The sequence below is a fragment of the Felis catus genome, chromosome B2, assembly GCF_018350175.1.
Source record: "Felis catus isolate Fca126 chromosome B2, F.catus_Fca126_mat1.0, whole genome shotgun sequence".
In the NCBI taxonomy this organism is placed as follows: Eukaryota; Metazoa; Chordata; class Mammalia; order Carnivora; family Felidae; genus Felis; species Felis catus.
In genome coordinates, this window is record NC_058372.1 from 43,094,325 (window position 1) to 43,120,675 (window position 26,351).

General features: G+C 35.3%; 2 protein-coding genes across 22 annotated transcripts in view; one reads left to right on the forward strand and one right to left on the reverse strand.

Moving 5' to 3' along the window:
- The window catches only part of SUPT3H (SPT3 homolog, SAGA and STAGA complex component), a 544,169-nt gene that overhangs the window by 466,423 nt on the left and 51,395 nt on the right, over positions 1 to 26,351 (reverse strand). Inside the window, exons 1-4 of one of the 9 annotated variants that reach the window (XM_045058582.1) lie at positions 22,398 to 22,585; positions 17,288 to 17,376; positions 14,784 to 14,838; positions 987 to 1,039 (exon numbers count right to left, since the gene is read on the reverse strand). The exons of 5 other annotated variants lie outside the window; for them this stretch is intronic. The gene's annotated coding sequence lies outside the window, so the exon portion shown is untranslated. Of the gene's footprint in view, positions 1 to 986; positions 1,040 to 14,783; positions 14,839 to 17,204; positions 17,377 to 18,873; positions 21,158 to 22,397; positions 22,586 to 26,351 lie in introns of those variants that run through there. 3 more of the 9 variants (XM_045058579.1, XM_045058583.1, XM_045058580.1) reach the window with 3 other exon arrangements.
- The window catches only part of RUNX2 (RUNX family transcription factor 2), a 330,028-nt gene continuing 326,274 nt past the window's right edge, over positions 22,598 to 26,351 (forward strand). For 6 of the 13 annotated variants that reach the window (XM_045058573.1, XM_023254035.2, XM_045058570.1 and 3 more), the window contains exons 1-2: positions 22,627 to 22,844; positions 23,043 to 23,166. In XM_045058573.1, the coding sequence (XP_044914508.1) occupies positions 22,707 to 22,844; positions 23,043 to 23,166 (262 nt within the window). In that variant the 5' untranslated portion in view covers positions 22,627 to 22,706. Of the gene's footprint in view, positions 22,880 to 23,042; positions 23,167 to 26,351 lie in introns of those variants that run through there. The other 7 variants (XM_045058569.1, XM_045058566.1, XM_023254034.2 and 4 more) reach the window with 7 other exon arrangements.

The window sequence follows — 26,351 nt, forward strand, 5'->3', positions numbered from 1 at the left end:
AAGCAATGATATTAAACTGATGACTATTTAAAAACAAAAGCGGTAACAGGCTCTAAAATAGGTAACCTGTGAAACAAAAGAAGTATTACAATAATCGAAGATTCCAAAAAAAAGACTTTACACACACACATACCCCAAAAATAGAGAAGTAGAAGTTCATCCATATGAAAATGCTGGAATACCTGCAATGCGGAACACTATACAGTCACTAAAACTGACTTTACAGAGATTTTTAATATAGTTAGAAACACAAATCATATTAACTAATAATATTAAATAAAATCATGTGCATATATACAAACATATATATCTCAAATATGTACAAAAAAGACAAAAAAAAGTAATTTAAAATTGTTATCTCCGGGAAAAAATTTATAAGTAGTTTTAGGTTTTTTATATCACCCAACATTTACCATTTTTCTAAGTCAGCATACAAATAAGATTTATAACAAAGCAAAACAGTGACAAGTCTTGGTGAAAGTGGCTCTTTTGCTAATAAATAGGCACTGAAATAAAAGATCCCTAACTAATTTTTCTTGCACCGAAATTGCATAAATAACATCTATTAACTGTAAAAAGAGATAACTAAAAGCTTAATCCTATACACCTAAATTAGCCTTCCCCATGGTCTATTAACAACTGAGTTTTGGGATGCCTGGGTGGCTCAGTCGGTTAAGCCTCCTACTCCAGATTTTGGCGCAGGTCGTGATCTCACGGTTCGAAAGTCTGAGCCTCACGCTGGCCTCTGTGCTTATAGCGTGGAGCCTGTGAGGGATTCTCTCCCTCTGCCCCTCCCGTGCTCGCTCGCTTTCTCTCTTTCAAAATGAGTTTTATGATTCTTTCCATGCAAGTTTTAGAAAAGAACAGACCTACTGTTTACAACCCATTTCCGTTCAAACTGGGTATCAGGACACAAAAAGTAAAAGCATCTGTATGGTGCTTTGTAACGTGCCAATATTTTATGCACCAAGTCATTTGATACTCACAATAACCTTAGGACGAGTGTTAGCTCAATTTTAAAGATGAGTGTCCACAGCCACTATAAAAAAAAAAAAGTGTTGATGAGATGTCAAGAAATTGGACCCTTTGTGTATTGCTGGTGGGAATGTAAAATGATGCAGCCTCTATAGAAAACAAATGGCAGTTCCCCAGTAAGTTAAAACCGTAATTACAATATGACCTAGGAATTCCACTCCTAGGTACTGCCCATGGGTGGCGGTGGCAGGGGGGAGGTTTGTCAGGGGTAAGAGGGTGGCACAGTAAGGAGTGATAGGAAGCAACTGCTTAATGAATATGGGGTTACCCTTTGGGATGATGAAAAAGTTACGGAACTAGACAGTGTTATATAGTGACTAGATAATGGCACAATACTGCGAATGCACTTAATGCCAGTGAATTGTACACTTTAAAGGTCAAAATAGCAAATCTTATGTGTATTTGACAACAATTTTAAATGAGGGAGGACATGTCTTAGGTGGAGTGTCTGAGAAGCAAAGGCTAAGATGACAATTCTTTGGAAGTGACTGAGGTTGTACTTTTACATAAAAAGTTCAAGGAAGTGGGTAAGGCAATGAAGCCACAGGTGCAGCTGAAGTCTAACCTCATCCTGATCCCACCACGAACTCTGGAGTCTAAACGGCACCATGGAGGGTGGCGGTTAAGTGTCCGGCTCCTGATTTCAGCTCAGGTCATGATCTCGTGGTTCGTGGGTTCGAGCCCATGAACATCAGGCTCTGCACTGACAGTGCGCAGCCTACTTAGGATTCTCTCTCTCTGACCCAACCTGCTTGCTCTCTCTCTTTCTCTCTCTCTCAAAAACCTTAAAAAAATTAAATAATAATAAATGGCACCAGGGAGTTGTCCTGTCTTAAGACATGACCATGCCCCATTCCTCACAGAAGTCAGTCACTGGCTACAGGTCACCCCCCACCCCCTGGGCAAGTGGGGAACATGTCTCAGGCATCTCTGGTTAAGACAGCTCCGAATAAATCTGTGGAGGTGTTTACTGCTGAGAGCTGTCAGTCACCAGGTCTACAGGTGAGGGACAGGCAAATACCCCATCCAGGTAAAAGGATCTGGGTTTGGCACCAACAGCACCTACCAGGAGAAGGAAATAGAGGCTTGAGACACTTGAGTGATTTATCTAGGATCACAGGGCAAGAATAACTGAAACTCCGGACTCTCCTCATCTTAGAATTCATGCTCTTTCCCAGTCTGGCTTTGGATAATTTCAGCCCATTAAAACATACCAGTGAATTCATTTTGTCTACTGTTCTTCCCTTTATGTTTTTCTTCTTATTTTGAGTTTTTGTTTCATTAGTAAAGTGGTTTGTTTTGTTTTGCTGAGAGAGGGTGAGGAGATGGTTCCTTAAGCTCTGCTGAAGTGGCTTTTGCACTAGTTCTGGTCCCTCCCTAGCAAACCCCTAGTTCACATCACATCACCTAGCAGAAGTGGCTTCTCTCAATAAGGTCTTGCTCAAAACCCTGTTCAGAGGTAGATTCTGTATTATGTTTTCAAGACTGCCTGCTTTTTAAATTCTCCTGTGCTTGACAGCAAGAATCAATTGGGTGTACCCATCTCTCTATTACCGATTATCTGGCATCTAGTAGGAAGCTGATAAAAGTTTATTCAACCAAACTCTACAGGCACACCTCATTTCATTTTGCTCTACTTTATTGCACTTTGCACTGTGTTTTTTACAAACTGAAGGTCTGTGCAACTCTGTGTTGAGCAAGTCTATTGGCTCCGTTTTTACAATAGCATTTGCTCACTATGTGCTTCTGTGTTGTGTCACATTTTGGTAATTCTCACAATGTTTCGGACTTTCTCATCATTATTGTATTTGTCATGGTGATGTGTGTTCTATGATTACAATTCAATGATGGTCAGCATTTTTTAGCAATAAAGTATTTTTTTAATAAGGTATGTACATTTTTTTAGACATAATGTTACTGCATACTTAATAGACTACAGTATAATGAAAAGATAACTTTCATAAGGACTGGGAAACCAGGGTATTCATTTGACTCACTTTATTGTGATATTCACCTTTTTTGCAGTGGTATGGAACTGAAACCACAATATCTCCCAAAATATGCCTGTACTTTGTTTTAACAGAACTAAAAAGAAACCTAAAACATAGACAATTTTCTTTAACTCTGTATTTTAAATGCCCTTTATTCAAGTGTATTTCATTATTTATTGTAGAAAGGTTGCTTAAATCTCCTGCTACAAGGCAACTGACCGCCCATACACCACAGGTCAGGATCAATGACAGACTAGAGTCACTAGCATGAATTGGATGCTTTGTAAATGGAAAAATAATATATACTTTTATCCATTTAAATGTACAAATACCAACATCTAATAATTACATTCCACTTAGAATAAATTAAAAGACATTTAATACTGCTTTCTACAGGAAAATGTTACAGATAAAAGTAACTTCTCTCTACCCACCCATCCAAATTAAAGAGCTCTAATTCTGAAAAACAATTTAGCATAGTGAGGAATTTTATTTATTTTAAATAATTTAAAGGAAAGATAAATTACTACAATAGTCAATAATTATGCTAAGAGACATTTCAATGTAATTAAATCCAAAAAAACTAAACTTATATTTAATTTTTCCACAATTTTATCATTATGTTTGGCATTAATGACACCACTTGCTATCGCCAGTATTCCATTGCTCTAAAAGGCTAGTATCATTTTCCTGAAACCAGAGACTATTAGCAGAAGCGATTTCAAAGCTATACCAACAAACCTCAAAAAGTTTAAAAAAAAAAAAACAACAATGTTCCTAACAAGAAAGGCCAAGGACGAAGAAGTCAGGAGTGAAAAAACAGGTGAGAAAATAAAAGAAACAACATTCAAACTAAAATCAGAAAAACACAAATAGAAAACCTTCCAAGATGTTTGTTTTCAGTTGTCAAGTCTACTAACAAAATCACTTTAATGGGTAAGAATGTCAGAAAGATCTTAGTGAACAAACAATGTCACTACACCTAGTTTTCCTTCTTCCTTTTTTTTTTTAACAAAAATTTTTTTAACGTTTATTTATTTTTGAGACAGAGCAAGACAGACGATGAGTGGGGGAGGGGCAGAGAGAGAGGGAGACACAGAATCTGAAGCAGGCTCCAGGCTCTGAGCTGTCAGCACAGAGCCCATCTCGGGGCCTGAACTCACAAACCATGAGATCATGACCTGAGCCAAAGTTGGATGCTCAACCGATTGAGCCACCCAGGCCACTATCCCCCCACCTTTTTTTTTTTGAAATGCAACCAATGGTACAAAATCGTCACCAGTCACTAATATACTTGCCATTAAAATACACTGGAGCGCTAAAAGAACACAAACAGCAGAGGAAGTCAATGAGCTCAAAAAATTTTTTTAACTTATTCATTCACTTTTGAGAGACAGGGAAAGAGAGCACAAGCAGGGGAGGGGCAGAGAGAGAGAGAGAGAGAGGAGAGAAAGAAAGAGAGAGAATCCCAAGCAGGCTCCACACTTTCAGTGCAGAGCCTGATGTGGTGTTGCATCCCAGGAACCATGAGATCATGACCTGAGCTGAAATCAAGAGTCAGATGCTTAACAAACTGAGCCACCCAGGCACCTCCAAGCTGAAATTTTTATTCTAAGAAAGAACTGATTAAAGAAACCCAACTGAGGGCAAAGGCAGCGTTGCTTCCATTAAGATTAAATGCATGGTCTGATCTTCTGACTCTGAACACATTTCCAACAGAAATCACTAGTGAATAGGCTTTTTCAGGTTTTAGTGTTTGCTTGTTTGTTTGCTTGCTTTTCAAGGAAAAATCCACGAATTATGCAAGCAATATTTATCTTGAAGTATAAAGCCTGGAAAATAATGTGGCTAATCACAGGTCACAGATATTTCCAAACTAAGATTCAAGGCTACCTCCATTATTTAAAGTACGAAATACCAGCTTTTAGCTATAAATAAGAACCAACAGCTTTCACATTACTGGAACATAATTCACTTTATGTCACCACCTGCATTTATAAATAACCTTTTGGAAAAAAAAAAACAAAATATCATGGTCTTTTCATACCAGCTCCAATATAACCGCAATATTTATTGTCTCCACGCATTATTTACTGCACTTCATGATTTAGTGCTATGAGAGAAAATATATGTGATCTGTCATGTTTTCAATTTATTAAGTAACAAAAACCTTTTCACAAATACATTCACCTAAATTCAGTTAGATAAGTCTATTCTAACAATGCTCTACAAAATGGCCACTCCGTCTATTACTTTGTTTATGAACAGAACTACATGCCACATAAACTATCAACTTCCATCCATGGTTTGGCGAGTTTGCTTTGCTTTGCTTTGCTTTGCTTCATTTTAAGTCATGCAGGCTCTCTTTCAACTACAAAATCCTCCTGGTTCCACCTAATAATATATCCTCCACACTGCTATCAGATCATTCTACAGCTACATCATGTCACTTCCTTCCCCTCAAAACACCCAGTAATGATTCCCCTTAGTTCTGAACATAAGGTTCAATCAATTTAAATAGCTTAGCAAATAAGGGCCTTCCTGATGAACAACCTCTACCTTTCCAGATGCTTCTCTAGCCATTTTTTCACCCAATTTTTGATCTGGCGTCTTTAATTATATCTTAAAATTGAGTGCAATTCACAAAATGCTTCATGCTGTCCCATGTGGTCTTGGTCCGTAACATTCCTTCACTGTATTTCCCTCCTCTTGCCCTTCCTGCCTATAGGTGTTGAGTCAACTCGTAACAGTCCTTCCAGTTCATCTCATTTTCACCAATTCTGAGTGACTTTCACTGAATCCCTCCATCTGAGTGAAATTACTTTACCACCAATACCTAGTATCATGTTCAAGTTACATGCATTTCAAGTTCATGCATTGTAGTATTCAACACACAGTACTATATTCATTGACTTGTGTACTTCAAATAGCTCCTTCAATATAAATTCATTTGATTTATGAACTATGCCTTATTTAACTCTATAATCTCAGCACTAACACAGAGCTCAATACATAATCAGCATTTAGTAAATGCTGATAGAATGAACAAATGAAAAATTCCATATTTTAAGATAATGCTATACATAAAATTGTTGTAAAAATAGGTTCTGACTTCTAGTTTCCAATCTGACATGTAAACAGGTTGGAAGGTGTCACTCCCTTCCCTCAAGATAAGAAAAAAGCTAAACAAACTGAAAATCAACCCACTCTTCTTAAATTATCAGAGAATCGAGGTCACAGGGCAAACCAGTGTGGTAAACACTAGTGGAGACAGAAAAAGGAATGCAGAGTTACAGTTTACCAGAAGCAGAACCCACAACTGGAACCAGGTAGGAACACTTAAAGGGTAGGTATTCGTTAATTTCTAAAGGTTAAGCATGGACTAGCAAGAGAGATAGAAACTTAAGGTAGCCCAGTCTCAGTGAGGGGCCCTACACACTGCTGTGTTTTACCTTCCAGAAACACACCATGTTCTCACGGTAAATATCAAGGAAAACTCCCCTTCAGCAGGGAAAGGGGAAAGTAAGCATTTTGAAAAAGCTCCAGGGTTCTGCTGAACAAAAGCCCTTCAAGGGAACAATTTACCAAAATCTAACCAACTTGCATTACATCAAAGACTGACTGCCCTACAGAAAGGAAAACACTCAACTCCAGCACCCACTAGTCTTTGGAATGAGAGAAGGGAAATATACAACTCCAGCTTCATCTAGCCTTGCACACGAGGAAACAAAAATATTCACGCCCTGCTCCTCTGGTCTTCTGATTCAACCCACTGTAAGGTGAGGGGAGAGGAGAATAAGAGAAGCACTTATGAAAGTCACAGGCTCACTAAAAGACTAAAAACTAATCATAGGATTATATTCCACTTCCCCTTCTCCCACACCTACTACCACATCAATCAGCTTCTTCCCTAGGAGTAGAGCTGAAAGACCTACAAGCCTCCGAATCTACTGAAGAAGGAGTCTCAAAGGAAACCCAATGACAAAGAGAGAAACAAAAACAGGGATACTAGAGAAAATTTTTGTCCCCGACACTATGGCTACAGGAACAGTAAACGCAGGTAACTACTAGCCAGATAAACATAAAAACTTCACACTGAAGGCCTACCTATTTCTTTTACCAGATATATTACATCTGACTTTCAACAAAAAATTACAAGACATGCTAATTAGGCAAAACATCAATTTGAAGAGATACAGTAAGAATCAGAAGTAAACTCAGATATGGCAGCAATTTCAAAATCAGACTAAAATTTACAGTAACTATGACTAGCATAAGGGCTCTAATGGAACAAGTGGACATCAAGTGAGAACATGGGTAGTATAAGCAAAGAGATGAAAATACTAAGAAAAAAATAAAGAAGGGGCGCCTGGGTGGCTCAGTCGGTTGAGCATCAGACTTTGGCTCCGGTCACGATCTCACGGTCCGTGAGTTCGAGCCCCACGTCGGGCTCTGTGCTGACAGCTCGGAGCCTGGAGCCTGCTTCAGATTCTGTGTCTCCCTCTCTCTCTGACCCTCCCCCATTCATGCTCTGTCTCTCTCTGTCTCAAAAATCAATAAACATTAAAAAAATTTTTAAATAAAAAAAATTTAAAAAAAAGAAAAAACGAAAGAAAAAAGCTAAAAAAAAAAAAACAAAAAAAATCAAACCACTCTAAAAAAAAAAAAAAGGGAATGGGCTCATCAGTAGACTGAACATGGTATAGGAAAGAATCACAGAGCCTGAAGATATGTCAATAAACTTCCAAAACTGAAAGGTGAAAAGAAAAATTTAAAAAGAATTTTCAAGAACTGTGAGAAAATTACCCAAAAAGTAACATATATGTAATAGTTAAGATCAAAAGGAGAAGAAAGAGGAAAAGGAAATAAATATTTGAGGGGCATCTAGGTGGCTCACCCAGGCATCCGACTCTTGGTTTTGACTTGGGTCGTGATCTCACGGTTCATAAGTTCAAGCCCCATATCAGGCTCTGTGCTGATAATGCAGAATCTGCTTGGGACTCTCTCTCCATCTCTCTCTGCCCCTCCCCTGCTCGTGCTCTATCTCTCTCTCAAAATAAATAAGTAAACTTTAAAAAAAGAAATGTTTAAAGTAAAAATGTTTGGGAATTTTCCAAAATTAAGAACAGGCACCAAACCACAGATTCAGGAAGCGCACAGAAAACCAAGAAAGATAAATACCAAAATATTGACACCTAAGCACATCATATTCAAAGTGTAGAAAAACAAATAAAAAGTCTTGAAAGCAGCCAGAAAAATAAACACACACACACACATAAAAAACAAAAACCATATCTACAGGTCATATTGGACTTCTCATCAGAAAGAGAGAAAGAATCACATTGGACTTCTCATCAGAAACTATGCAAGCAAGAAAAGAGATATAATATGAAATATTTTAAGTGTTGAAAGAAAAATAAAACAACTTAGAATTCTGGGTCCAGTAAAATGATTCTTCAAAAGTGGAGAAATAAAATTCTCTCTCTCCCTCTCTCACACACACACACATACACACACACACACACATACACACACACACACACACACACACACGAAGGAATTCATTACAAGTACTGCCTTGTAAAAAATGTTAGAAGAAATTCTTCAAAGAGTAAGAAAAGATATGTCAGAAACACAGATGTGTGTCTGTCTCTTGAAAAAGGGTCAATTATCAGACAAGGAATAAATAAATTTTTATTTTGTCTATTATTAATTGATCTAACAAGTAACAGCCTGTTCAAAATAATACCAGCAACCATATACTCGATGATTATAACTTATAGCTAAGTGAAATGAATGACACCAAGGCTTTACCAATGCTTTGTAAAGGAGGGTACTCTTTTATAAGATACTTGGCAGTACCTATTAAGTCATATAGTGTTATGTCACATTGGAGTTGGATTAGTTTTAAGTGTATATTCTAAACTCTAGAGTAACCACTAACAAAAGTTTTTAAAAAAAGGAAAAAAAAGTTTAATATGTTAAGGGAGGAAAGAAAATACAATGATACAAAATGATCAATTAACACCAGGAAAAAAATTAAAGAGTGGAAAACCCCTCCGCAAAAAAGAAACAAAGAACAAGGGCCATGATGGACAATAGCAACAAATATGGTATATATTAATCCAACTAAATCAATAAATAATGGGTCAAAAAAAGTCTCGAGAAGTTTAAAAATATTTCAAACTAAATGAAAATAAAACCCATCAAGATTTGTGGATATAGAAAAAGTGTTTAGAGAGAGACTGATGGCACTGTATGCATATATCAGAAATGAAGAAACATCTAAAATCAATAATCTAAGTTTCCACTACAGGAAAATAGATAAAGGACAAATTAAACTCAAAGTAGGCAGGAGAAAATAAACTTTCAAACCAAAATTAAAGCAACTGAAAATGGGAAATTAATAGGAGTGATGAAACCAAAAGCTAGTTCTTTGAAAAATATAAACTTATAAACCTCTAGCCAGGTTAAAAAAAAAAAAAAAAAAAAAGAAGAAGATACAAATTACATGAGTGAAAGAGGAGACATTACTACTTATCCCAAGGACATTTAAAAGAATAACAAAGGACTACCATGAACAACTCCATGTCCCAAATTTGGAAACACAGATAAATGGACGAATTCCTTGAAAGACACAAGCTACCAAAACTTACATAAGGAGAAGTAGATAATCTGATTTAGTCTATACCTATTTTCAGAATTGAATAAATAATTATGAACCCTTCGAAACAGAAAGCACCAGGTCAAGATGGCTTCACCGGTGAATTCTAGCAAATGTTTAAGGAAGAAATTCTCCACAATTCTCAACAATTCTCAACAATCTAATCCAGAGAGAACCCTTCCTAACTCATTCTATGAGGTTAGCATTAGTCCAATACCAAAATCAGACAAAGATAGTACAAGTAAGGACAAATACAAAATAGTATCTTCCATGAACACAGATGCAAAAAATCTGCCACAAATCAATTCCAATAATGTATAAAATCAAATCAAATCCAATAATGTATAAAAAAGAATTACCACCATGATGAAATAGGATTTATTCTAGGTATTAAAGGTTCATTCAACATTTGAAAATCAACTGGTATTATCCAACTCATCAACAGGCTAAAGAAAAAAGATCATATGCTCCTTTCAATGCATACGGAAAAAACACTGACACAATTCAACACCACTCATGGTAAAAATTCTCATCAGACTAGAAACAGAGGGGAACCTCCTCAGCTTGGTAAAGAACACTGGCAAAAACCCTACAGCTAACGTCCTACCTAATGGTAACGAACTAGATGCTTTCCTAGTAAAATCAGTAACAAGGCAAGGATATTCTCTTTCACCATCCCTATTCCACACCATACTGGAAGTTACAGCTGATGCAATAAGCCAAGGAAAGAAAATAACAGGTATAAAGATTGGAAAGAAAGAAGTAAAACTGTCCTTGCTCACAGATGACATGAATGTCTATACAGAAAATCATAAAGAATCAACAAAATGCTCCTGGAAATAATTGCTAATTAGCAGCAAGGCCTTAGAATGTAAGATCAATATATGAAAACCAATTACTTTCCTAAACACCAGCAATCAAGCATTGGAATTTGAAACCTGAGACATTATATTGGCATAAAAATGAATATTTGGCTATTAATCTAACAAAATACACAGAAGATCCCTATGAGGTAAACTACAAAACTCTATGAATAAGATGAAAGAAGACCAGAAGATCTAGATAAAGGTTCTCACTGACAGGAAGAAAACACTGTTAAGATGTCGGTTTTCTCCAAATGGATGTAACCATTCAATGCAATCCCAGTGAAAATCCCAACAAGTTACTTTATGAATACCACCAACAAACTGATATCCTATTACTATAACATAATAAAGTACTAATCCAGCCAGTGTGGTAGTAGCAAAAGAGCAGATCTCTAAATCAATGGAACAGAACAGGGAGTCCAGAAACAGACCCACACAAATACAGGCAACTGATCTTTGTCAACGGCATGAACCACTGCTGGAGTAAGTTACCTTTTTTTTTTTTTTTATTTAAAAAATTTTTTAATGTTTATCATTTTTGAAAGAGACAGAGAGAGAATGCGCGCACAGAGCAGGGTAGGGGCAGAGAGAGACGGAGACACAGTATCCGAAGCAGGCTCCAGGCTCTGAGCTGTCAGCACAGAGCCCAACGTGGGGCTCAAACTCATGAACTGTGAGATCATGACCTGAGCTGAAGTCGGACACTTAACCGACTGAGCCATCCAGGCACCCCTGGAAATAACTAACTTTCTAAATGTAAGAGAAATTAATCTAACACCTCAAGTGTCCACCAACAGATACAAGTATAAAGACTTCTTAACTGAATAAAAAATAACAAAGTAAAAACAGGGCAAATATCTGAACAGACACCACCCAAAGAAGATATATCGATGCCAATAAGCACATGAAAAGACACTGATCATCATTTATGGCTGAGGTACTGCAATATTAAAACAATGAGGAGGTATCATTACATATCTGTTAGAATGGCTAAAAGCCAAAAGAGAACAGCAAATGCTGACGACAATGTGGAGCGACAGGAGCTCTCATTCGTTACTGGCACGCATGCTAAATGATACCGCCACTCTGGACAACAGTTTGCCAATTTCTTACCAAGTCAGACATAGCCTTAAGCCATAACCATCTTCCTAAGTATTTACCCAAATGAGTTGAAAACTTACGTCTACACAAAAACCTGTACTCGCATTCATAGCAGCTTCATTCAGGATTGACAGAAAGTGGAAGCAACCAAGATGTCCTTCAATAGTTGAATGAATAAACAAACCATTGTACATTCATACAATGAAGTATTATTCAGTAAAAAAGTAAAAAGTAATTAGTGATGAAACCACAAAAAAGAAATTAGCCATCAGGCTACAAAAAAGACATGGAACCTGAAATGAATATTGTTAAGTGAAAGAATCCTGTCTGAAAAGACTACATTTTGTATGATTCCAACTATATGACATGCTGAAAAAGACAATACTATCAAGACAATAAAAAGATCAATATCTAAACTGGTTAAGATGCTAAATTTTATGTTATGTGTATATAATCAAAATGCCACAGGGATTTTTAGGGACACTATTCTGTAGGATACTATAATATGGATAATATGCATAAAATCATATATTTGATAAAACACAACATAAAGAATGACCTCTAGTTGGGCCTGGGTGGCTTAGTTGGTTAGCCTCCGACTCTTGGTTTGGCTCAGGTCATGATCTCACAGTTTGTGAGTTTAAGCCCCTCATTGGGTTCTGCACTGCCTCTCTCTCGGTCTCTGCCCCTACCTACCCTGCTCGTACTCTCTCTCTCACTCTCTCAAATAAATAACTTTAAAAAAAAAAAATGACCTCTAGGGGTTCCTGGTTGGCTCAGTCAGTTAAGCAGCCAACCTTTGATTTCTGCTCAGGTCTTGACCGCATGGTTCCTGAGTTCGAGTCCTACGTAGGGCCCCTGTGTCAGGCTCCAAGCTGATAGTGCAGAGCCTGCTTAGGACTTTTTCTCTCTCCCTCTCTCTCTGCCCTTTCCTGCTTGTGCTCGTGCTCGCTCTCTCTCAAAATAAAAAAAAAAAATGACCTCTAATGTAAACTACTGACTTGACTTAACAAATACGTACCAATCAATATCAGTTCATCAATTGTAACAAACAGGGTACCAATGCAAGACAGTAATGATAGAGGAAACAGGGCTTTGGAGGAGGAAAGGGGATATATGGAAACTCTGTGCTGTGAAATTTTCCTGTGAAATTGAAACTGCTCTAAAGAAAAAGCCTATTAATTTTTTTAAATAGCTCTTTTGACATTTTTCAATATTAAACTTTATGAAGATTTCATGCAGAAAATGACTACATAGGAATGACGCCACACATATCAATTACACTGAATAATCTGTAAATTATATCAGAAACATGCAATCTTCAGGACTCATTTTTTTTAATGGACAGCTAAAAGACAAAAGTGCTAGAGATTTCAAATAGTACAAAGAGCAAAACATAATAATTAAGTCTGTATTTAACCATATCATTTTTAGGTCAGGTTTTATTCTTCAAAGGTTAATTTTCCTAATAAGTGAATATTATCATTTTAAATGCCAAAACTCTCTTTTAGATGAAAATATTCCCTACATAAATATTAAGTATTTATTTTTTAAACAAAGTATGCTTAATAAAATGTTCCTCCTGTCTACTAGTTTAATAAATTGTTGTAACACAGTGATACCATTTAATTTTTTAAGTTTATTTATTTATTTATTTATTTATTTATTTATTGAAAGAGGAGAAAGAGAAAGAGAAAGAGAAAGAGAAAGAGAAAGAAAGAGAAAGAGAGAGAGAGAGAGAGAGCGCGCGCCAGCCAGCAGGGGAAGAGTAGAGAGAGAGAAAGGGGGAGAAAATCTCAAGCAGGCTCCATGCTGTCAGCACAAAGCCCGATGTGGGGCTCAAACTCAAGAACTATGAGATTGTGACCTGAGCCAAAGTAAAGAGTCAGACACTTAACCAACTGAGCCACCCAGGTGCCCCCACAGTGATACCTTTAAAGTCTACTAAGGTAGGGGCGCCTGGGTGGCTCAGTCCAATAAATGCCTGACTCTTGATTTCAGCTCAGGTCATGATCTCATGGTTCATGAGATCAAGCCCAGCACTGGGCTCTGTGCTGACATCACAGAGCCTGCTTGGGATTCTCTCTCTCTCTCTCTCTCTCTCTCTCTCTCTCTCTCTGTCTCTCTCTGCCCCTCCCCTGCTCTCTCTCTCAAAATAAATAAGTGAACATTCAAACAATAAAATAAAATCTATTAAGGTAGACAGAACAGTTTTAACTCACATTAATGACCCTGAATGATGCTTTTCGAGTGTCCGTATATCAGTATTTTTATGTTTCATTTGCAGACAGACTATTCTTATTACCTACAATGATTTATGTGTCTCTTTTGTAATTAAGTATTGGAGAAAGGGGAGAAGTATAAAAACAACCATGTTAAAACTTTATCATAAATGAGGGCAGACAATGACCAGAGCTTATAAGGGAGAAATAAAAGTAGAAGACTGCTACTTTGTGATGAAAATACATGAGATTTACATAATAACAATTTTTCAACTGTCTGATCTTTAGCTATGTGTGCAATAACTGGAATTGCTTAAAATGCTCATGGATAAAATAAGGTGTTCAATAACATAAACTTTTGCTTAAAGCGATCTCACTTACATATTGTTCAATTATTGAAAACCTAAAATATTAATACACTACAGGTCTCAAATTCCGATCGGAATATGGGTTCCTATGCTCCTTACCAATTTTAAAAACTGGTACTTTTCCTGTTCAGTTACAACCAGCAGCAGCAGCCACTAAGCAACACTCAGCATAGCTAATGTAGATGAATCCTCAGAAACCTAATGTACTTTGGATATTTATGTCCAATGATGGATGCAATGAATTTCTGGAGATTAGTACCAAAAATAATTAATTCCTTATTCTACTCAGATTTAAACTCAAATATAAATGGAAAAGAGGGAAAACAGCTCATCACAATCACTAATCAAATTTCTTCACATCTTTCTTATTAGTAAAAATTAACTAGGTAAATTAAACATTGAGATTTATGATACAGTGGGGGTAGTCTATAATGAAGATTTATTTGGATTCCAACCTTATCCCTAAAAGGATCTCAGGGTACCTTATAAAACTATTTACAATACGTAATAATTACATGATCAAGATGAAAACGCACCGTTCGATTCAACACGATTCAGAAGACCCAGACATGTAATCTTTAACGTAAGAAACTAAAAACAAAAAACAAAGACAGATTTTGCAAATACTTTAAGAATTCATTACAATAAGTAAACTAAAGGTTTGATCCTTATTTCAAACTCTTCTTGCCCGTTCTACAAAAGAGGCTATCCACTGGCAACAAATTTCTGTATCTAAAGTATAGGTGGCAGGAGTTAACAAACTGTGGCAGGCCAGCTGCCTGTTTATGTATACAAAGTTTTACTGGAACACAGCCATGGACATTCATTTACTTACTGTCTAACTTACTTATTGTCTGCTTTCAGACTACAATGGCACAGTTAAGTAGTAGACAGAAACCCTATGGCCTACAAAGCCAAAACTACATTCTATCTGGCCCTCTATAGAACAAATGGATAGACCCCTGATGGATATTAACTAGTATAACACAGATTCAGGATTGATAATTTGCATATAGAGATAACAGGCTTCTGCTCATTAAAATACTTCTTGACAGGGATAACTTAATAAAGTTAAAAGCAGCAGCACAATTCAGTAATATGTTTTTAACATGACTGTATTTTTAAAGTACTTTTGTATATTTTAGAAGCATCCACTTAAGAATAAACAAATGACACGGTAATAACGGTGCCTGTTTTGATCCTCTAAGAATCTCTGGCTTATTAGTCTAGACTTGCAGTACTGTAATACAAATGTAAAATTTCAAAAGTTGGTACTTTCAGAATGCCATTTCCAATTTATCTTTTCTATGTATAAATTTGTGAAAATTGTGTTGGTGAACAACATTTAAGTATAAAAAAACTATGAACTAAAATCTAAAATTGTTTGTATAGCCCAGGCTATTTATACTGATTTATTTTTTAAAACTGACTATACAAACAAATAAAATTTCCTCAGATCTCTATTTGATTTCAGCATGAAACCAATCCCCATACACCTTTTCCACAAAATGCTTCACCTTTCAGAACTCACTATTTAAGTTGATAAATAGTAAAACGAATGCCTATATACCCCTTGCCTGGATTCATTAATTGTCAACGTTCTGCCATGTTTGTTTCACGTTATTTTCTTGTATCTGACTTCCTGAAACTAATTCATCATGCACCTCCTTTAAGAATAAGGGTATTTTCCTAGGTATGTGTAATAATATTATCACACTTGATAAATATTCCAGAGTGTATCAATATTCAGGCCATTTTCAAGTTTCCTCAAGTATCCTGCAAAAGGTTTATAAAGCTCTTTTAAAACCTAGCATCCAATCAGGATCCACATCCATGACCAATTCCTGAGAAGCAAGGGCCAAATTTTTCTTTAAACAATCTTTCTGTGTATCCTATGTGCTCTCTTTGTTCTATAAATCTGTTCTCTGGAGAAGCTGCAGACCACAATTTCCCTGGTACCTCCCTGCCAGAACCATGCAGCAACAAAAGGGTATCACGATAATAGGGACAGGAAACTGAGTTTCCAATTTTCTTGGTAGATTCTGTTTTCCCTATGAAAATATCTAGAATGAAACTGTGATCTTATCTTAGCTGGTTACAACTTTTAAATACACCTAATCAACATTCAGTGATCATCAAGTCAAAAGTCTTATGACTAATTACACTGGCAAGACTCAAGAACTGTCAATTTTATCACTACTAATAAGAATTATGAGTAATTACCCAAATATATCATTTTATAAAAAGAAACAACATTTTATGAAAGGTTAAAGAGTGCTCTTACTGAAAAAGCCAGTTTCAGAAGACTAAATGTACTGTTTTGTAAATCTATAGTCAATTTTATATAGTTTACTAAAATGAATCAAGTTTTAATCATCCCATAAAGACTAGATAGTTTGCATATTACGCCTACGCATTTAGAAGTTGACTGGTTTGGCAATCTGTCTCAATGCTTTCAAGCTTTTACTAAAGTGTAACACATTTTGAACAATGCTTTATTATATCAATATTATAAAAATGTGTACTTCTGAGTAAGAAGAACCACAAATTTTTTCTATTAATATAATAGAGTATATGAATATTTTAACCTTTTCTAATTTATTTAATCTTAAATTCAAATTGGAGCAATTTTTGACTACTAAACTTTCTGGGAAATTGAGATTTCCAATGGGAATACTGTCAAAATTTATAAAAACAAAAAAACCAGAGTTCTAAGTGATTCATTTTCAATATATTTCCTATATTGTTAATTATGGTTGAACTCAGAGTACTTTCCAGTGTAAATTACACGCAAGGCTTAACAAAGTATAGATCCAAATCTACAATCGCCTTTACTGAAACCAATGAAACATCTATACACAGCAATGAAATTGGCATGCAAATAAAAGAACTGTCAAGACATGTATCCCTAAAAATAAGCCTACAATAACTATTTTAAAGGCTGTGTGTGGTCTCACCCATATATTTTGGCAAGATGCACTTTCTCCAACCGCAGCTAGATTCATCCAAAAGCAGTGGCACTGGAGAGCCTCTGTCTCACCTGTCAAAATTGAAGAACGTTGTTCCAAAGACCACCATGCGTCCATGGAGAAAAGCCACAGTACTACAGCTGTTATTGATAAGCAGTCTCTAAAGGAGAAAAGACTTCAAACAATTAAGCAAATCATCCTTAGAGATATAGACAGACAATATATTAATGTTTAGATGATGAGATGACAAATACCATGCCAGGTATGAAACGATTTCATACACTGGAACACCAACAGAGGATCTTTCATAAGTAACATTAGCTTTATAGTCTTTTCTATTCTCTCTCTGATAAAATTTCTATACATTATCAATTCAAAACCTCTGTTATGTTCCCTTATTCAAATCTCATGAAACCTCCTTTATAAAACCTCAAAATTCATCCAAATTACTAAGGTCCTAAATCCATTAAAATTGCTAAAGTCTGACAGCTAAGAGCACAGAAGATTAAGATTTATAAACAGAAACCCTAAGTATACTGAAATCTCACTTTTTAAAAATATATCCTCAATCTTTTTCAACCACATTATAAAAGCAGTTTACATTTTTGCTTTGAACTAACCTCCCGACAGTAAAGCATATGGATCGATCAGGTAAGCTATAGGCAGGTTAACAAAAATAAAAAGAAACAGCAAGGAAAACAATTACTTTGAAAAGAAATATGCCTCAGTGGACACTTCAACTCCAGTTTAAGCCCCAATTCAGACCTGGCAATAAAAAAAAAAAACAACCTAAAACAAAATGTAAAGAAATACACACCTGGCTGGATAAAAAGCTTAAATAATCATGATGAATATCTCATAATTAACTTATTTTCCTACTAGATCATTATATCCTTTAACCCTTTTTAATACTGCAAAAACTCCATTGAAAAAGAAGGCAGGCACCTTTTTGTGCCTTTTTCAGTTAATACCCAAAAGGTTCTCTTCAAAGACGGTTTCACCTACAACCAAGTCTCATAGCACAAAAGCAAAGTTACCAGAGAGCTCCAATGTATTATATGATGTCCCACAGGTTCATTTACTATATTCTCCAAGTACAAAGGTTCCAAAGAGATTAGTTTCACTTTTCCCTATATTTAGTACATTAAACTAGTATAGTTGGGGTATTATTTTTCTTTGGTTTTGTCAGTAGCATGTTTGATATAAATTTTATTAAGTGGTAGTATATGTAACATTGCATTGTGGGTAGTAGTTTCCTGCTTTAGCCTAGCCACATCCTCAGCTGTCATATGAGCATATTTCCCATATTTTCTGCAAGTTCTCGCCTTTTTTTCTTCTTAGAAAAATGACAGCATTAGAAGATGAATTGTTCTAATAATTATAAGAAATGATTTATATAACTATATTAAACAAGTATGGACCACTCTGTACTTCAAAGAACAACCGGGGGGGGGGGGGGAGGAAGTAATACTCATAATTAAAGTGTTAAAGTCATGTGAAACAATGTGTTACAAGTAAATTAACACAGAGAAAAAAATTAAAAACTATTAAAACAAGGAAAATCTCTAATCAGATGCCAATATCATCTAACAAATGAGGTGAACCATATCAGGATATAACAATGATTTGCCTTGAATGTTAGGGGCTTCAAACCTACCAGGTATTCATTAGTGAGGATTAATGTCAGTATCCCCTACAAGAACTTTAAGAAACTACTTTGAGACTTTATAGAAATGCCAAAACAGAAAAAGAGAAACCAAAAAAGGCCTGGAGGAAAGAGGGAAGAAAGAAGGGGGAAAGAGGGAGAAAGTGAGGGGGGGGGGCAGAGAAGGGGGCTAGAGGGAGAGAGAAAGCTTAAGATTTTCTCTTTTGGCATCCAATTTCTACATAATCTCACATTGAGACAGATAGCTGCTACTACTAACCAAATGAAGCTGTTCAAACAATTATGGACATGGTGGTACTTTGGGTTTTTACAGAATTTAATTAAAACAAACTGAGGAGAAAAAAAAAAAACAGAAGAAATACTCTCATTACAAAAAGTACCACAAAATAACACCCTGTACAAACACACAAAACCATACATGTGCATGCAGTTGTATACAGCAACATATACCCCACTAAAGTAAGTGGCATTAACTTCTCATCACCATGATTGAAAATATTAGAAAAATTATACATATCTTACTAATATAAAATTTTTTCAAATTATCAATATAAGGCCCAATAAATGTTATGTAAAGTTAAACAGTTATACATCAAATCCAAAAAACATTTCAAAAAATACCAAGTTGAAACAAGAGAGTAAGAAAGTTCATTTTACTAAAAACCACACAATCAGGGAAAACATTTTAAGCCAAATCACGATTTCTACAATTTATAAAATTCCGACATCAAACCACGTGCTCCTATTGTTTTCAATTAAAAGAAAAATCGAAGAGTGGCAAACAGAAGTATAAAACAATTTAAAAAAACAAACAGAAATGAGCACAAGATTGATACAGATAAAATTACTGCATTCAAATAGGATCATTAGTTCAGAAAATAAAAAATAATTCAAAAGGTAGCCATCAAGATATATGTAGCATTTAAAACACTTTTTAGTATATAATATAAAAAGTTCAACCAATGTTGACAAATTTATTAAATACAAAATAATGGGGAAGCAAGATAATTGCTTTACTTTTCATTTCCGTGGCATTAAAGTACGTAATTTATACAGCCGACCTAAACTTGTCACTTACTTCAACACAGCAAATACTAACATATCCCCAAAAAGGATGTAGTTTTGAGGGTCTACGGTTTCCATCTCTAAGTTTAAGTGTAGTTTAAATCTATAATCAAGAGCTTTATTTGCAGTAGCTTTTCTGAGTCAGTCTCTTCATCACAGGTAATATTATTTCTAAGGAAACAAACTATCAATTATCAAATGTGTACCAGTTATCACTGTTGTTTTAAAATTTTTACCACAAAGTAATATTTGCTGCAAACAGGATGTATTTTCAATTTAGAAAAAAAAAATATGTGTGGATGATGAATATACAAACTTTAAAGCACATAACTTCTCCTGCCAGAACGTGGCGGGCCTCACAGGCAAAGAAAGGGCAAAATCAACAATATCTAGGAAACTCTTATGCAGTAAGAGTAATCACTCTGACCAAAAAATTACGTACAGGACAGTTACCTGCAAAAAGATAGCAGGCAGTTAACAGACACACAGATGTAAAAATTATCCAAATACATATTAGTCAATTTGGAGGGCCAAAGTATGCTTAATAAAAAAAAATTATTTTAAGGGGCAAATATTTAGCAAAAAGTTGGGTCATAAGATGTCAAAGAATCCTTATGCAGAAACGAAAACTTCATTCTAAAAGAAGAAAAGCATTGACTTACCACACTACCTAAGTTTTCTCAATTACCTCATTCTGCTATTGTATGTACATATGGTACTATATACAAATCCCTCCTTTAGCTTACTCTACAAATTAATTCGATATAGATGATACTGGTACACCTTATCTATGAAAAAGAAAACTGAGTAGCTTGCATGTTAAATGAAAGGTTTTACTTTTCAATGTAAAACCTGTTTACACACCCCGTGAGGCAAAATAAATCTATATTTAAAAGAAGACACTAAAATGTGTTTTTGGTTTTCTATCACTGAAAGTTTATTATGAGAAAGTTCTGGACATCTGAATCATAAAAGATTAAAGTCATGCTCATGTCTTCCTAGTATAGTTTGGGCAAATGAATTTTTGTTAAAGAAACTTATGAATGTACTTGGACATTTATCTAATAAAAACCAAAAGCAGATAATAAACTGTGCTAGGAAGACCATAAGCAGGAGTATTTTTGGCTGTAACAACACCTCCTTGGTGTTTTCCAGCCCTAACCCCTTTATAAACCCCAAATAATGTTTTGTAATTCGCTGTCTCCGCCCACCCTCCCAGCCATTTACTTCATGACACTCCTAGTTACTATCACACTAGGAAGAAGTCTAACATGCAAATTCAGAGTGGCGTGGATAAATGGCAAAAAAAAAAAAAAAAAAAAAAAAAAAGCCTAGAAAATTGGTCTGTTCGGCTTATAATTTTTGTTGAAAAATACCCCATCGCTCCCAACTGATGAAAACAGGAAGCTCTATTCATAAATATGAAATTCTCTGCCTATGATATATAATCATCCTAATAAGAAAATGAGTTCTATACATACTTGTCCAAAGGGGCAAAAAAGGAGATAGTTTCCCAAAGATGTTTCCAATTTTCTTCTGAATCAGAATTAGCAAATCGAGACGACTAACATACTCTGTCTGTGTGCATTATTCCTTACTACACACAGCATTTTGTAATTTATTTCAAAGCTTCCATTATAAACAAAAAATACAGCTTCTGTTAACCCACTCCATTCTGAGCTTATAAAGTCAATAACATTGAACAATCTAAGTTACAACATAAGAATTTTACTTTATAGATGTATATGTAAGATTTGCTGTCAAAGCCTCTGTTAAAGTTAACATCCAAATAAACTATCAAAGAATTATATAAAATGAATACATTTCTTTGAAAAATAAAAATTACAAGCATAAAAAACACTAAGATTCATCCAATAAAGTATGTTACAATTACTGCCATTCATTTTTTGTAAGATCCTCAAACTGGTATTGAGATACAAAAGATACTAATTACATTTAATACGAAAGATACTAATTACATTTAATCTTTACTGTAGGAGCCGGCATCTAATATTGATCATACATTAACTAGAGAGACCCGATTTAGTATTTGTAGAGGAATCTCAAGACTAACACTTTCATGACAGCCAATTACAGTCAAGCCCGGCAAGCAGTTTGCAACCAGACCTTAAGAAAGGTAAACTTTTTTACAATGAGTTACAGATTCACAAGTTTAAAAAGACAAGAAAAAGAAAAACAGAAGGACTCCAATCACCCAGCAAATATGAAGCAGACCCCAGAATGTGATACAATCCAAAGATGTAAATTATTGTAAATCATCACTGTTGTTCAGAATTTCACACAGCCTCTTGAGCCAATTTTGTTCTTTTCCACAGACACAATAATGAACTAAATAAAAGGAGGCAAAAAAGAAAAAAAAAAGTGGGGGTAGGGGAACAGAAAGGAAAACCTTAACTGCAGAGTTCAGCTCTACAAATGCTTAACCTTACAGGAGTTTGGGCTCCTTCAGCATTTGTATTCTATCCAAATCCTCATGAGTCACAAAAATTAAAAAGCTATATCCTTCTGGATGCCAGGAAGGGCCTTACCACAAGCCTTTTGTCAGGGAGAGAGAGGGAGACAGTGAGAGAGAGAGAGAGAGAGAGAGAGCAAGAGCAAGGGGGGAAAAGCCACAGTGGTAGGCAGTCCCACTTCACTTGGAGTACTGTGAGGTCACAAACCACATGATTCTGTCTCTCCAGTAATAGTGCTTGCAAAAAAAAGGAGTTTTAAAGCTTTTGCTTTTTTGGATTGTGTGAATGCTTCATTCGCCTCACAAACAACCACAGAACCACAAGTGCGGTGCAAACTTTCTCCAGGAGGACAGCAAGAAGTCTCTGGTTTTTAAATGGTTAATCTCCGCAGGTCACTACCAGCCACCGAGACCAACAGAGTCAGTGAGTGCTCTCTAACCACAGTCTATGCAGTAATAGTAGGTCCTTCAAATATTTGCTCATTCTTTTTGTTTTGTTTCCTTGCTTTTCACATGTTACCAGCTACATAATTTCTTGACAGAAAAAAATAAATATAAAGTCTATGTACTCCAGGCATACTGTAAAACTAAAACAAGGTTTGGGTATGGTTTGTATTTTCAGTTTAAGGCTGCAAGCAGAATTTACAACAGAGGGTACAAGTTCTGTCTGAAAAAAAAAGGAGGGACTATGGCATCAAACAGCCTCTTCAGCACAGTGACACCATGTCAGCAAAACTTCTTTTGGGGTAAGTGTTATCATATTTTAAAATCCTGTAAGAGATGAACCTGTTAAACAAAAAGGTATGTTTCTGGGATAAACTGCTAGCTTTTCCGGGTAACGTACGATATTAAAGATTATGATAATAATGTTATTTTGCTGCACTAAAAATTGAAAAAATGAAATTGCTGTACATATTTGCATTTGGCATCTGTAACTTATCTACTTCTCGAAGGAATGACTGAAATAGAAAAAATTACATTATCTAACATTAGTCAAAATGTTTTCTAGAGTTGTAGAAATGAGGTAGTTAAAAACAGTAAAGAAAGCTTAATCTTCTCATTAACCCTCAGTGAAATACAATGAAACACTAAATTAATCAAAGTGCTATGAAGTATTCACCCTGGCAGCTCCCAATATTTGAGCAAACTTCAAAAAGGAAGCAATTTTACAAAATAACAGACCACAGAATTATCTCGACATTATGCTCTACCATTATGCTCCACTGCAGAAATAAACCTGCAGTAGTTTAACATTTTAACCAGCTCCACTAAAAGAAATCTATCTGTAAGCTTCCCCTGCATCGTACGATAGGTGCACAAGTTTGTTTCTACACAACTTCGTATGATTGAAGCATATATTCCTATATAAAATTATAAGCATGTAATAGCCATTTTCAAAAAATCTTTATAGTTACCCAGGACATCCGGGATATTAAACAGTTCACAGAACTGTAAGTTTAAAAACTTACACGCCATTATATTTTCTATATAATTTTAATTTTACATCTACACACTATTACCCATATGGAAAACTTGTTATAAACACACGGCAAGCACTGAAATGTCTAGGATTCTTTTAATCATATTCTTGGACCTACCAAAATGAGTACCGTTTAGTCTCATGAAAAACAAAACTCTGCAAGGATACCCTGCATGATTTTAAAAAGGCATACCTATTAAATCATGCTGAACTTTCAAAGAAAACAGGCATAATATAGTCCCTTAATATTCGATTTCAAATTAATGTTGATACACAAAAGTAAACCACTTCAACATTCATCAGCTGACACAGTATTAGAGTAAAATATCTAAACACTTACAAGATTTTCTTTATGATGTCCAGCATTTTCCAACTACAAGGCAAGTTTATAAAAGTTTCTTTTATCCTTTAAAATCAATCCTTTTGCTCTGTATACCTGTATTAACTTTGCTTTATAACTTACAACTAACGATTGGAGTTTCCTTTACTCCTCCTACTTCACACATTTTAACTGGCTACCAGAGAGGATCAGTCTTAGTTTAGGTCAAAGAGAAATAATTAAACCTGAAGGAGAAAAAAGGTTTCTCTTTAAAAGGTAAGGAACGCAGTTTGAATTTTACAAAAAAAAAAAAAAAAAAAAAAGAAAAAGTAAAATTGCTGTAGTGACTCCCTCAATATAGTTGGAAGTGGGTCCCCTCAGTTACGACACATACAATAGAATAATCGCAGATTATTTTTTGAAGTGTAATGGTAGGTAATAAACATTACTCCAAAATTTTCTGCATTCAGGAAGCAGAACATATATACAACTGGGCTATAGTACAGCCCCTATTATAATCACAGCTTACACATGGTAATTTTGCTGTTCCCCCACAAGAGATAAGGAAAAAAAATGGTTAAAACTATTGTTATACGAAGGAATAACTTGAAACAGGCATCTCAAGCAGTTAACTTATTCTTCCACAACATTACTGTTTGAAAAACAATACATTTTTCTAACCAGAAGGGGAACAGCACAAGTTTCAAGGACTACTTGAGCATTAAAAGCAAAGACATTAATCCTGTCACAAATAATACATTAAAATGCTCTTTATCCTATCATACGAGGGGTCTTGTATTTCTGTGGCATCCTTAATAGCTATTTCTACAGTGGAATTTTCAAACCTTGCCCAAGTTTCTAAACCAGGCATAAGAGTGAACTAAACAGATAAAGATCATCTATCGCGTGTCCTATATTTTTAGACATCGTAACTAATTCCTTCTCTTCCAAAAAGTGGAATTTAGCCTCTCCCACCCCCAAATGGTACTTTAGCACCCGGAGGACAATTTAAGATGAACCCACTACACCACACTAATTATAGGTATGTAGTGAACATTATGTATAGGCCGTCATCACACTGCAAACATTTCCCCCATCCCATAATCTATTCGAAGTCTAAAACCTCACTTCGGGCCTTCAATTCTTATAAATGATTATCAGCACAGCCTAATGAAAAGTCAAAAGTGATCCAGTGATGCGGTCCAGTTTTGCCAAATAATATTTGCAAAATGTGATCCAGTTTTGCAAAATAATTTTTTAGAAGCTTAGGCTTTTCCTAGGTGAGGGACAAAGCACACGAGTACCAACTGCCTCGCCTCAAATAAGAGCGAAAAGTGTGTGAGAGTATGTGTGTGTGTGAGTGTGACAGAGATAGAGTTTCCGTGTCCTTGCTCTCTCAGCACACCATTTACCTTGAATTAAACAAGAATTGCAATCTGCATTATTCAAAATCTGCCCATTACTTATCATAACTAAAGTCTGTTGAAAACGATAGATCTGACTCATGGAATATCTTACAATTAAGAACTTACTTATGACAATGTATCAGCTAACTGATTAAATTTCCACATAAAACCTTTGTAATTGGTCACAGTGACTAAATATGATGTGTAAACACTGATTTCCAAAGTAATAGTTGTGGTCCATGTCAATAACTTTACAGTTTCAAAATTTAATAATGTCGAAATGGTATGACTTGCTTCTAAAATAAGACAGCTAACTTCCAAAAATCTAGGGAGACGATTTAAAAAGTCAAGAACATACACAGAAGACCACCCTAATATATATTAAAAGTTGAACGTGTCAATGCAACTCCCAAAGACTCATAATATAAATTACTTTAAATTATAATAATCCTAATTTTACATAAAAAACAAAGATTTCACTTTTGAAATCTTAGAAACATTTTAAAATGCAAAGGATTTAAAAAAAATCACAGAAAAATATTTTGTTAGTCATTATGAACCTCTCCCGACGGTCTCCAAATCACAAGGAAGGCATGAAATATACATGATAGCATTATGATACGTTTTAGTTATTTTACAAGAACAAAAAATTAATCTATTCAATTACACCCTTCAAACTAATCACTGATAGTTTGACTTGTTTAAATCAGTCATGCTAAAGTTAAA